The 14,445-nt window shown below is 39.1% G+C and overlaps 1 protein-coding gene and 1 long non-coding RNA gene across 2 annotated transcripts; one reads left to right on the forward strand and one right to left on the reverse strand.

Annotated features, from left to right (window-relative positions):
• Positions 1-220: 220 nt before the first annotated feature.
• On the reverse strand, positions 221-4,519 carry LOC137109270 (uncharacterized). Its single transcript, XR_010912291.1, has 3 exons — positions 4,426-4,519; positions 1,446-1,531; positions 221-351 (listed from the first exon to the last, which is right to left on the reverse strand). It is a non-coding gene; the product is annotated as an uncharacterized lncRNA (long non-coding RNA).
• Positions 4,520-8,062: 3,543 nt separating this feature from the next.
• On the forward strand, positions 8,063-14,102 carry wasf3a (WASP family member 3a). The gene is made up of 8 exons (XM_067494868.1): positions 8,063-8,221; positions 9,923-10,057; positions 10,179-10,332; positions 10,413-10,530; positions 10,619-10,803; positions 11,232-11,447; positions 11,537-11,829; positions 12,696-14,102. Exons 1-8 carry the CDS (start codon positions 8,089-8,091, stop codon positions 12,851-12,853), a joined length of 1,392 nt encoding a protein of 463 aa, XP_067350969.1. The 5' UTR covers positions 8,063-8,088; the 3' UTR covers positions 12,854-14,102.
• Positions 14,103-14,445: the final 343 nt, after the last annotated feature.

The following is a 14,445-nucleotide window of genomic DNA, read 5'->3' on the forward strand; positions in this document are numbered from 1 at the left end:
AATTTTAAAATTTCAGTTGCAGGTGTCTGAGTCTATGAATTTGTTCCCTCAGCATCTTGTAGTCATCTCCAAACCGTAACAGATCTTCAACCTGGGTTCTTCCTGCCTGACAAAGGTGCCAATGATGGTAAGTCAGGCATAGGGATGAACATGCCAAGGAGATGCCCCCCTCCTCTTTCTCCCCAATCTACCCACCCTCCAGAACCATTTGGACCACAGGGAATGGGTTAATCACATTAGAGGCCCAGAAGAGAGATGGGAAGTAGACAGTACCGTGACAGCCGGGGTAGCACTGGCACGACTAATCCCGTTAGGCCGAGGAAAAAGGGGGACGCCATCGCGCCTACAAGGCTGAGAAAGAAAAAAACATTTTCCCAGGAATGAGTTCACCTGTATGGTAACACAGAGAAGTTGGCCTATTGATGCCTATTAGAAGACACAATCACACTTGGCACGTACAAATGTTTTTTTCATGCTGGGCACCACTTTATTGTCAGCGGCTGAAAAAAAAAAAAACTGCAGCAGACAGTGGCATTGCATGAGATCCTCTTTCATGCCACAGTGAAGCTCCCCCTTTCAATCGAGTGCTATCAGTCCCGCAAAGAGTAAAAAGATGGGGAGGGGTGCTGTAAGAAGGACAGAGCTTAAATCATCTGCCATTGTAAGTGCACCCGAGTTCAACCTTAATGCAAACCTTTGCAGGCAGGATATGAATAGGATGTTCTCTATAAAAATATATCCTGCTGCGTAATCCAGCAGATGGCCACAGCAGCGGACACTACAAGCACGCCTGGCCACTATGGGGGTACAGTGAAGGGAATGTCCGATCCACTCTTCAGACTGAGAGATGTGGAATCAAGGTTCTTAACTCCCCTTAGCAACGCTGGGAAACAGAGCCGTCACTTTAGATCCATCAAGTTTCTACTTAATCTCGCTCACCATTTTTTCCTCCATTTTTTTGTAGCTTGCCCTTTTGTTGTGGGGATTAAGCCAAGTGGTAAAACAGTGATTTAATGATCTTTCCATGGCTATGTGCACCACTTAAATCATGAGACAAACAAGCTGAGGCATTCTATGAGTTACCCCCTCTAAAGAAAGCTGCTCAGGAACTGTGGGGCTTTTGATACAGCATTACACTCTGACTGATTATTCTTCCCACTGTCATCTGATGTTCTCTGCTCTGCTATGGGAAAATCGAAGGTTTGGTGTTTTGTAAAGGCCCATTGTGAAAGAGCTCAGAAGAAACAGCTGTATAATTACTTGGTGATAGGTTAATATTGCTAGGGTGAATTCTAAGTATTTGTTAGCTAGAGGTTTTAAATGAGCCTTCATTTAGAATTGTTTTATAATATCCCCAAATAATAAAAGGAAAATGCATTTCTAATGACACTGTATTGAAATGGAGTGTAAAATGTGTTCAGACATTTGAAAAGGTGATCTCTTACTCAGGACCAGTTGACTTAGGTAAGTAACTCCAATGCTGTTCCCTTGCTTCCTCTTTATCACTCACCAAGCTGATCAGCAGCAGGTTCTGTATAATGAAGAAAATAATTAATACATTTCTCTTTGTGAAAGTCTAAAAACACTTTTCCTTAAAAAAATCAATAATAAGCCAATGAAACAAATACACCACAAGGTCAGACACAGTAGCTCCTGTCAAAATGTATTATATATTACACACACTGCACGGTTACAACTCTCTTTAAAGGTAAGATTCTTTAAATCATCTTATAAGAATAGCAGTTTTTAAGCCACAGTTTTACTGCACTCCCTTGTTCTACAAACATTACCCAATAGATGACACCAAGAGAGGATTGAAGGGGTTGAGTTCAAACATAGGATGAATGTTACTATGTGCTCTCTTTTATACATTTTTGGTGAACGCTTTATTGTTTTTCCTCAAATAAGTTGCCATAGTGAACTTTAAAACACTACAAGTTTGATTTGTTACCATTCTCTTGCTCTTTACAGTTTTCAAGTTAGTAGGCTATTTCAGTTGTACAAATCTGTAGTATGGATCAAGTTCCAGGAAGTAATGGACCTACATTTCCCGAATTACAACTTTGATTAGGTAAGACACTATCACCAGTATTATTTTCTCAAACACTACTTAACCTAAAGATGCAGAAAACACACAAATGTGTAAAAAAATGCCTCCTCAATAAAATGCTGGTATACTTACACGAATATTATGGAGACTTAACTTAAAATATTGAGCACAGTGAATGAAGGATTTAAATGTCTTATGTCTACCAGAAATGGGATCCTGTAAGACCTTCTCACCTGCAGGTGCTTGACTGATTATTTTCCTACTTTAGCTACTTGACATTTGCTGTATTCCATAGACATATGAAGCTTGAAGTATATAGAAATTGTCTTTTTCAAGGTAAGTCATGATTTTTAAAATGTCTTTTGATGCACTGAGATAGTGTAAGAGGATTTTAACTTAAGCCTAAATGTTAACTTGAAAGAGCTAAACACAGAAGGGGAATGGTAACATATGTACTGATACTCAGGCCACAGCTCTCATGTGTAAGTGTGTGTGTGAGTGTGTGTTTGTGTGTGTGTCACTCGCTCTGTTTAATAATAACTTGCAAGGCACCAGTGATCAGTGCTAAGTAGGACTAGAAAGCTATAATGGGAGGACAAATATCAGAAGAGAGGCAGTCTGTGTTTCATTGTGTAATGGATGATAGAGAGTATTATTGTACAGTGTGGTCTGCACTAAGTGGGTTTTCTGCTGGTTGGCTACATTGTGTGAATCCAGCAGGTTCAATGGTGGTAATAATGTAGAGGGTAAGTACTATATCAGGGTTAATGCTCGATTATGATTAACATAAGATTAAGACAACATCTAAAATATGGAAGATCCCTCACAGAAAGGCTGTGCTCTGCAAACATATTACCTAAGAGCAAAAGTAATAAAAGACATTAAGACACATTAAACAGATTTCAATCTATGCAATAAAGAAGCTGGTGGATCCTAATTTTAAAAAATAAGTGGGGTTTTTGAATAACTGCTTCATCAATGTAAGTTCTTCTGAATGTATTTCACAAATATCTGTCTCCTGTTGGTCTCAGTGTAGATTTTGGTATCATTCCTTATGCCTGGTAGTCATTCTCTGACTGGATCTTGATTCCACACTTACTGGATTCTTCAATATTTGAAAATATTTAGTGTTTTTTCCTGTTTTTGTATGATTGGTTGGCCATGAAATTGGTATGATGTTTCATTCCTTTTACCAATGTAGATTACATTGACATATTTGGGTTAAACAATTTCTCAGTGAAACAAGTCATAGTCCTTTAATACCTATAAGTTACAGTTTCCTGATGTGCTACTTATAAACATTTAAGCTCTATATTTGGGTTACACCACTCTATCCTGCAGTCCAGATGATGCCATCTGTGAGAAAGACGAGTGAGTGTGTGTGTGGGTGTCTTACTTAAGTATTAATCCAGGTTGGGCCCACTGAGATGTAGATAGATTGGCTGGGACTGCTGTTAATGTTCAACAGCAAAACCAGCATAAATGTTAAATACAAAAAAATACAGTTTCTGATCAGCTGTAACACACAAGTACAAAAAAGAATGTTCTTTGGAGAATAGGAAGAACATTTAGAAAAAAATTTTATGCATTTAATGCAAAGCTAAAACAATTAAAGATTAATTAATTTATTGTTTAATCTGGATAATATTAATCAAATTATTTGTCACTGTCACGACAAAAAGCCAGTGTTTACTGTTTCCAAACATGTAAGGATTTAACCTTTCTCTGCTCTACAACACTAGTTTTGTTAAAGAAACAAGTCATTCTAAGACACTTAAGATGCATTGGGTTGTGTAGTTTCTGATCTGATTAGACTCAATGACAAATTCAGAAAATGAATACTTTACTTTTACTTTACTTACTTAATGGTAATAATAAAAATGGTATTAATAAGAAATTGTCATTTTCATATACAATTCATAGAAGACATGGCATTCATGGCATACAGTCCAAAAACAGGACTAAAACATCCTGAAATAAAACACTTGGATGTCGGACGGTTGGCATGACGACTGTGATTGGATGACAGGAGTAAATCTGCTGAAATCCCCTCATGGGATCAAGCTGTGATTTGGACCAGAGAGATTTGTTTTCAGAGTGAACTCAACCGTGCAGAGATAAGTACAGTTACTGTCCAACACTGGACTTCAACAGGCCAGCAGAGTTTAATTTAAAGGATGAGATAGATTGGACTCCACTGTCGTTGCGCCTTCTCAGCGTGCTGACGTCAACAGAACCGCACATTGAGCCAACAAATAAGCTAGCTACAGCTTTATGGTAGGACGTGTATATCTGTTTGTGTTTTAACGCTGCATTTGCTGCTACATGTTATTACAATAATCGTGCTGTGTGTGTGCGAGTACTGAAGACTTTACCTGCTGTAACGAGTTCAAATCTCCAGTCGAGAAAAATGCCAAAGTACGCTAATTGACATCTGCTTCCAGTGACCTCCGATGGTTTGGAAGTGTGACGCATTGCATCTTGGGTAATTCGCTGTGAAACTCATATAAAGTTATAATTGTAACTTTTTTTGCATGGGATTGAAAGACTATTGCTTTAAAAACAAAACTTATTTTAGCTGTAACCGCTTCTTGTGTGAATTGTTTGACATACTTTTATTATTTCATCTGAGCCATTGCCACACTTAATTTCCACACTTAAATTATCCTTTGTAGTGTTAATGTAGTCACATTATAGACGTCCAGTAGTGCTAAGCAAAGGCTATCAAAAGTAAAGTGTGAATGCTTTCAAAAATAATGTCTTAACATTTATTAGTCAACTTAATAAAAAGTACAGAAAATAGGGGAATCCTAATTTAAATAAATATCTGGTTGCCAATGCCATGTGCTAATTTATACTTTGTCACAGTTTGGCTGGGTTCATGGGTTGCTTCATGCATTTGTCTCTTTGTATAATCCCAGACTGACATGTTATTTAAGTCAGTGTTTGGTGGAACTCGGACCATTAATGTGCTTAAAATGTTTGCACAGTACTGTTCAGTGAAAAGGGGACAGGGCATGTTCTTTCTGTGTACGATGACTGCAACGAGATCCAACTGGTATTCAATGTGAGTGATGAGAAACAAAATCCAGACCATTATCTGTTCAATGGGTTCAACCGAAGCTATATGAGGCTTCAACAGTCTGTTGACAGACAGAAAGAAGATTAAAATGTGTAGATTCTTTTTCCACAATTGTTGCTTGCCAGCTAAGAAGACGTGGGACACTGAGAGGATTGAAGAGAGTAGACAGGAGTACAGGGAGATGCACCGTACGGTGAAGGTAGAGGTGGAGAAGCTCAAACAAAGGGCATATGAGAACTTTTGTGCTAGGTTGGACAGTAAGATAGCAGAGGTGGATCTGTACAGGTTGGCGAGGCAGAGAGATAGAGATGGAAAGGCAGCAGGTTAGGGTGATTAAAGATAAGGATGGAAATGTATTGACAGTTGAAAGGCAGTTGGTCCTGATAACATACGTGTGGAGGTATGGAAGTGTCTAGGAGAGGTGGCAGTAGAGTTTCTGACTAGTTTGTTTAATAATATTTTGGAGAGTGAGCGGATGCCAGAGGAATGAAGGAAAAGTGTACTGGTGCCGATTTCTAAGAACAAGGGAGATGTGCAGAGCTGCGGCAACTACAGAGAAATAAAGCTGATGAGCCAAACAATAAAGTTGTGGGAAAGAGTAGCGGAAGCTAGGCTAATGGCAGAGGTGAACATTTGTGTGCAGCAATATGGTTTCATTCCTAGAAAGAGAACAACTGATGCAGTATTTGCTTTGAGGATACTGATGGAGAAGTACAGAGAAGGTCATAGGGAGATGCATTGCGTCCTTGTAGATTTAGAGAAAGCGTATGACAGGGTGCAAAGAGAAGGTAAGACAGCAAAGAGAGCTGGAGTGGCAGAGAAGTGGCACCATGTCCTGCACCATGTTAGAGTGGTGCAGGACCTGTATGAGAGCTGTAAGACCGTGGTGAGATGTGCTGCATGTGTGACAGAGGAGTTCAAGGTGGAGGGGGGTCTGCATCAAGTATCAGCTCTGAGCCCCTTCTTGTTTGCTCTGGTGATGGACAGGCTGACAGATGAGGTTAGACAGGAATCTCCATGGACTATGATGTTTGCAGATGACATTCTCCTCTGTAGCGAGAGCAGGGAGCATGTTGAGGAAAATCTAAAGAGGTGGAGGTCTGCTCTGAAAAGCACATGAATGAAGGTTAGTCGCAGCAAGACAGAATACATGTATGTGAATGAGAGGGAGCCGAGTGGAAGAGTGAGGTTACAGGGAGCAGAGGTGAACAAGGTGCAGGACTTACGGTCAACAGTCCAAAGCAATGGAGAGTGTGGAAAAGAGGTGAAGAGGCGAGTGCAAGCAGGTTGGAACGGGTGGAGAAAAGTGTCAGGTGTGTTGTGTGATAAAAGAGTATCAGTGAGAATTAAAGGAAAGGTCTTCAAGACGGTGGTGAGACCAGCAATGTTGTTTGGCTTAGAGACAGTGGCACTGAAGAAAAGACAGGAGGCAGAGCTGGAGGGAGCAGAGCTTAAGATGTTGAGCTTCTCTTTGGGAGTGAAGAGGATGGACAGGATCAGGAATGAGTACATCAAAGGCACAGCTCATGTTGGATGTTATAGAGATAAACTCAGAGAGGCCAGATTGAGGTGGTTTGGACATGTTCAGAGGAGAAACTGGGAATATATCCGTAGAAGGATGTTGCTAGGCAGGAGGTCTACAGGAAGACCAAAGAGGAGATTTATGGATGTAGTGAGAGAGGACATGAAGTTAGTTTGTGTGAGAGAAGAGGATGCAGAGGACAGGCTTAGATGGAGGCAGGTGATTCGCTGTGGTGACCCCTAAAAGGGAACAGCTGAAAGGAAAGGAGAAGTTGCTTGCCAAAAAAAATTTAAAATGACAATCAGTGATTAAAATAATGTTCAGCTCTACAAATGAGTATTTTTACAAATTCACTCTTTTTAATATGAAAACTCCTGCAACCAGAGAGTATTCCCTTGCTGAACCATGGTAGAGGGAGAGTAGCACAAGTGGGAACTCAGAATTAAAAGTAGATCTTCAAATACTTTATTTCTTTAACTTTCAAAGTTTGATCTAAAGAAGGCTTTAGTTTTATGTAGCTTTACAATGTCAACTCAGTGCTCTCTTAGAAACCCCACAAAATATTTGTAAACTTGTGAATTCTTACCATAGTTCATATGGGAAACTTATTTTTGTTCAAAATATGCAGCCTTTATTTTGGTGTTAATGAAGTATTTCAAACCCCTGTGTAATCAAACATTTATGTGTTATTTCTGATTTGCTTGTCTTCATAGACAGAATAAAAAAATTGTGATAGTGGTAAATTGATGTGCTTATTGTTACCAATGTGATGGGTCACCCCTCCCGCTCTCACTCAGTGCCCTGTTTCAAGTCCATTTCATAAAGGAGTGTAAAGTGACTCGCAAATTCACTTACAAATAGCCTCATCTGTTGTCTTCACACCTCTACTATAACAATAAGCTTGCTGAATAAAACAGCTGTTAATCATCACAAAAGATATGCAAAAAAATACAATATGTGTTGCACTTTAACATGTGGTGATAAATAGTAACATTCAACAGAAAGCGGCAAGAAATACAACATAGCAAAAATAACACAGTCATAAACGTTACATTATGATTTTGATGCGGCCCATTATACACTTTGCAACTCATTTTTAAACTTATCAAAGCCAAAAAGGAATAAAAGGTCTGCCACTGGCATAAAATAGGGCATTTTTTGCATGAAAAATGAAATTACTGCAGTAATTGGTTAGAAAATAGAAAAATAGTGAGGCCCACTTTCATTGACCTGCAATATGTTTGAAATATATTGTGGGTCAGTCCAACCTTAGCATTTGGATACCATGTTTCATTACCAAATATGAAGCTTTACAAATATAGATTAATGTGTTAAAGTTCAGTTTGAAAGGTTGTACTGTCCAGAAAACTGTCAGCACTGTCTTCACACTGTCTCACTGTAGGTGCTTCTGTAGCCGAGATGTGAGAAGGGGTCATGCCACTGGTCAAGAGAAACATTGATCCTCGGCACCTGTGCCACAGCGCAGTGCCTGATGGAGTTGGCAACGAGCTGGAATGTGTAACCAACAACACGCTGTCCGCCATAATCCGCCAGCTCAGTAGTCTGAGTAAGTACAGCACAGTTACTAGCATTAATCAATAAATGTTTAAATCATAATAAAATCGTTAAAGAATATTTACTCCTGCATACACTAGTGTGTGTGTGTGTGTGTGTGTGTGTGTGTGTGTGTGTGTGTGTGTGTGTTTAGTGATTTTACGGAAGCTTAGAGCTTATAGTAAAGCTTTGTATCACAGGCAGAGAAGACAGAGCGTCATTGAGACACAAACACAGGCAGTCTAATGATAGCTTCTACTGTACGTTAAGTGGATTGGAGCTATTTGATATGTTCCATTCATGCTCTTATCTGCAGAAACCAAACACATATTCCTTGTGCATAATTAGGGCTGTACTGCACAATTTTTATTTATTTTCTGTCAATTAATCTATCAATTATTTTTTCTATTAATACATTAATCTATAGATTATTTTCCCTAATTTAAATTAAATTTAAATTTAAAACAAAACAAAATGGAAATTCATCAGTCAAATAATAATTATTCCTCTCTCTCCAAATAGGTCAGTCTTAACTGATAATCTGTGTTTTACAGAATAATATAAAGTCTCCCCACAATATAATTAAAGCAAGAGCTTTTGTAAACCCCATGTAGTGTATCAGTGAATTCTAACTACATAACAAACTCTCCTGTCTTCACTACAGTTCAAGAGCAGCACAATAACAGCCTCCGCAACTGAATTAACTCCTCTGAGTTTGACCATAAGGTATTATCACCTTCATGTAGCAGGATTTACTGCAGGACTGTTGGATCAGACTGGCTTAGTTTGTGCCCAATAAACATACAACTGAATGGAAATTCATTCATTCATATGCACAAGAGCAAAGTCTCCACTTAGACTCAATGATATCTCCTTAATCATTTGCTGGGTGAAGTTTAACAAGAGCGAACATGAATTACACTGAACCCTGTCCTCCTCTGTCTGCTGCTGCTGCTCTTTGCTAACAGCTGCTACAGGGTCCTGCGTGGTTCAGTGTCCACCGGAACCTGTGGCACATTAGGTTAAAAGGTTAGTGCATTGAGGGCAGCACATCCAGCTTTAGGTGGAAGTCAGCCATTAGCCAACAAGCTACTTGTGGTGAACACAGCTGAAATGATCGCTTTTCTACACGTTTCTGATCGTTTAACGAGTGTTTTGGATCATTTCCTCTTATAGATCGTTAATTTACGGAGCGTTTTTACAAAGAGCACTGCTGTTGTCCATCTGAGGTAATGAGTAACTTCGGCTATACTTCTAGCCCTTACTATGTGTCACGCGCGTTTCCTAGATCGACTTATTTTTTCAATCGATTACGTTGTCCCGTCGACCCACACCTATTCATAATACAGATAAATATAACAGAAATGCAGGAGTAAAGAATTCATATTTTATCAGACACCAAAGATAAACCGTATAGAGGACAGACAAAGCTCACTTTTTGTAGGTGTATAAAACCAAATATCAAAACCTACATTTTTATAAATAAACAATTTTCAATTTGCAATACTCTATTTAAACACAGTAGACGCTTTCTCCATATATGTGTAAATAATGAAGAGCAACAAGTCAAAACAGACTTTGTGTTTTTTTTTCCGATTCTTTTATTATTTTCCTGTTTCAGATATTATTTTGCTATTTCATTACCTGAGACACACATCAACTATTAAAAGAACCCTTCGTACATTTCCTTCTTGTTCCTTGCTCTGGTTTTTAGGCAAACATGCAGAAAACGTTTTTGGGGAGCTCTTCAATGAGGCCAACACCTTTTATGTGCGCGCAAACTCTCTCCAGGACCGTATCGACCGCTTGGCAATCAAGGTTACCCAGCTGGACTCTAGCGTGGAGGAGGGTTAGTACAGAGGACAGCATTAAATCTGTCTGCTGGTTTTAAACCACATTTTCCACTCTCCCGTTCTGTCATTTTTTATCTCATGTTTTAAACCTAAAAGCTTTGACCTGCTGTTTTGCAGTCGCGCTTCATGACATAAATATGAGGAAGGCGTTTAAAAGCTTTACTGTCCAGGACCAGCAGGTTTTGTCCGAGGGCAGCATGACAAACTCAGTGGCTGACATGTACAACAACAGTGACAGGCCTCCCCCCCTCAGCACCCTCACGGCTTACAGGTACTGCATGTGCAAAAAGGTGTGATAAATGCTCAGTTAAAGCATCTGATTTCATGTGCAAAATTGCTTTATAAACACAGAGAGGATTCCGCTGATGCAATGAAGTTCTACTCAGACCCATCTTACTTTTTTGAGCTGTGGAAGGAGAAAATGCTCCAAGACACAGAAGACAAGAGGAAAGAAAGGAGGAGACAAAGGGTGAACACACTCTGCCGAGTGTTTTAATTTGTGTGTATTTATTGGGAAAATGTTTTTTCATTCTCGTGTTTTGTCCCTTCCTACACAGGAACAGAAGCGCTGCATGGAAAGCGGTACCCTTCAGCGGGAGGTGAAGAAGGTGAGAAAGGCCCGAAACCGCAGGCAAGAGTGGAACATGATGGGAATCGATAAAGAGCTTCGTCCAGACCATCGTCATCCACAGACTCTCCAACGGGGGGCATCATCTGAGGGCTCTCTTTCCCCAGACGGCAGGTTAGTTCTAGTGCAAAGCTGCAACCAAATATGCTTTTTCAGATGTAGTTATATGAAACCTTCTGGCCTAGTTTTAGCATCATTATCAGACTGTTGATGCTAATGAACAGACAATGACAAATTTTAGAATAATATTGTAAAAACTGCAAAACTGTTGATAGTCTGATGACATAAATTTTCCTCTACTGTATGTCCCTTTCCCTCCCTTCTATCTCTCCTTAATTTTAAATACCTAATAAAGGCAACATTTACCTTGAAAATACACCTTAAAAAATATTGTATAATTTGTATAAAGGAATAAAATCTAGACCCAATTTTATGAATATGATGATAGTGATATCTTTGTTGTTTAAAGCTACAGTTTTGATTTTCTCACAACAAATCTGCCATGTGAATGAGAAGCTTTCTGTCTTTTATTGTTTACGCAGGCCTGACTTCCCTGACTACCTTGTCTCTCCACCTATTGCCCACGCTGCTTGTAACTATGCCAAGTTTCATGATTATGAGCCAGGGAACTCGCGTCCCTCACCACCTGTGGAGCATGAATACCACAGCATTGATGTCAACTACAAGAGGGTAACCTATGCCGCAGCGGAGCCCCACGCCGAAGACCAAATAAACGGTTCAATACGTCCACCTGCAGAGTATGTTTGTCATTTACATAATCAGAAAAGCAATCAAATACAGTTTTTTTCTTTTCTAACATAGCGCTCTTTCTTTCACTGTCGGCCAGCTTTGTGCCTCCACCTTCTGCTCCAGGCCCAGCCATCCCATCATCACAGACAGCCTTTGGGTTTCCTCTGGGTCCACTACCACCAACACCACATAATGGAATTTTGCATGTAGGCCCAGGCTACTCTCTCCCACCTGTTCCTCCTCCAGGACCTTGCATGGTCCCTCCTCCCCCAGGTCCTCCACCTCCACCTCTCCCTCCTCCAGCTGCACCCTCACACCTAGCAGGGTATAGAGAAGACAACAAACCTGTGAGAGATGCAAGAAGTGATCTGCTATCTGCCATTCGCATGGGTTAGTATGGCCGTGTTGCAGTCAGACATTATTTGGCATTGTTTTATGCTATTCAGATAAATGTAGACATGGTTATTTAAAAGTGTCAATTGCCACAGCTCTATGTTGCTTTTCTGCCACCAGATGTCACAAAGTCCCACCTTCGTCACTTCTCTATATGTTCGTAAAAAGTAGAGAAACACGGAAATAAACAAAACTAAAAATTGTACCTTAGATATACAACATTAGAATTGAAATATGAAATGCTTTTGGGTGCTGGGTTGGTTGAATCTTCTTTCTCCACAGAGTTCATCACTTGGGGGTAACTTTTATTATTTAACCTCTAATCAGTCATCCTAGATGTCACTGTAACTGATGTCACAGCACAGTCATTTACATGTACATGTACTTTTTAAAATGTTATCAGACAATAGAGTGATCAGTGCAGTTTGTGGGCAGCAACAGTTTGGTAATCATCAACATAGATTGCTCTCTGCATCTACCACTGGGTCTTGTGTGTTTGTCTTTGTATTGCAATACACCCACAAATAACTAGCACTTCAGTATAAGACAAAGTCTACTGCCAATTTTGACTGTGTATACTTTCACAAGTAACTTGGAGGCTTTAAATAGAGATGGGTGCAAGCTAGAAATAGACTTGATGGATGTGGCAGAAAAAAGAGTCATGTTCACATGTGCCTCAGCTGCTACAAACAAACCAATAGCAGCAGGAAATTGAAGAAATGAATAATTGTGCTTTGTAGCAATTGCATTAAAGCTTTGCAATTTACAGAGGGGTGTGACACTTTTAAGAGTTCACACTGAAAAGAGTTGACAAACGCAAAATGTAATCTTGTTTTACTTTTTTGCATCTGTGCCCTCATTAGGCATCCAGCTAAAGAAAGTCCAAGAGCAGCAGGAGCAGCAAAACAAACAAGAACCAGTGGGAAATGATGTTGCCACTATCCTGTCCAGACGCATTGCAGTGGAGTATAGTGACTCCGATGAAGACTCTGAACTGGATGAAAATGACTGGTCAGACTGACCAGAGTGTAGCACATGGCAGACGCTTTGTTTTATTGGATCTTGCATGCAAAAAAAGCCAAACTGTGAGTCTTAACGGCTCCATCTAGTGGACTCTAAACGCAAAGCCATGACTGCCAGACTACTCCATGTTGTATTAATGTCCTGCTACATTAATTATTATGAGGAATAACATGAAGTATGGTATGCAATAGTCTGAAAAATTCATTTAGTTAACCCCTGTGCTCTTCCTACTTTGTTGAGTCAAAATGTCTACCTTTAAACAGACCTATTTTTATTAATGAATGCAGCACTGTAAAGTGAAACTTTTAAGTAGTCAAGTATTTATTATTATCATTTAAACTATCCTGACAGTTGGACTGAGTATACTCCACCCCCACCCCCATTGTGCGAGCATTTTATGAACTCTTGCTACCTCAGGTCATCACTGTCCCATAGTATGTGAAGTAGGTTTATCACAAACAGTTTGGACACTGATTTGTTCAGCCATTTATTACTATTTATTTTGATATGATTTTGAAAATGATTCTCCTTAATTTCTTTGTTTTATTTAAACTCAAAAATCACCTCAGAGCTGTATTTACATTATAAGTAGAATAACAAATATTTGTACAGTAGCTCATATGCAGATGTCCAGAAGCTTTTTCATCAAGTAAGAGTGAATTTTAAAAGAATTTCTAATGCAACCATTAAGCAGTTAGTTATATTAACATAACTCAATGGCAAACGATACCAAAACAGCAGTCACTACTTTGCCTTTCAAAAAACAATACACTCATACAAATACGGTGCAAATAAATAGTTTTGTGTGTTTTAGTGCAAATATGTGGCCCTTTGTGATGAAATGCTCAGCTTCAGTATTTAGTAAGTAGTAAGTCAAATAAAAGGTGTGATTTATCCAAGCCACCGTTTCAAACTGCAGAATGTGAGCTTGACAACCTGGCCTAATTAGTATATCGTCAATTTAAACATTTTTTTTTTTAATTTATGTGAAAAGATGCCTTCACAGTTTTTAAAATGTGTCTCAAAACAACATTCAAAAGCATCTCAACAACTTAAAATACACACTGAAATGTGAGTTTGTGGATTAGATATTTTGGTAAAGCTCAGAGTTAACAAAGTGCAGCAAAACCAGTTCTCTCTTCATATATGCACTTGAAAAATTGTGAACTAGAGGATTCAAAAAGAATTCACTATAAAAATAAAATTATTTTGTTGGTGTTTTCTGTTGTTTGTTACTGAATTTATGATCATGCACATCTTTTTACACCTTATTGTGAATTTTGTATCCTGGGTTTATCAGTTCAGGTACAGAGACTAGAATAGAAATGTTGAATCTTTTTTGTCACAGGAAAAGTATCTTCTCTGACTATATTTTCACTACAAACACACAATTGAGAACATTTTGAAACAAAAAGTCCACAAAGGTGTGAGACATCATCCTTTTTGTTGTATAAATAAACATCATTGTTTTACTGAACAGAGAGGGCCCGGTGACATTCACAGCTGACAGTCCTCTGATAAGTAAAGGCTGCCAAGCGGAAACTCCTTACTGGATTAAAGGAAGGGTGTAGATTTCAACCTTACAACTTA

This window comes from Channa argus, chromosome 24, assembly GCF_033026475.1.
Source record: "Channa argus isolate prfri chromosome 24, Channa argus male v1.0, whole genome shotgun sequence".
In the NCBI taxonomy this organism is placed as follows: domain Eukaryota; kingdom Metazoa; phylum Chordata; class Actinopteri; order Anabantiformes; family Channidae; genus Channa; species Channa argus.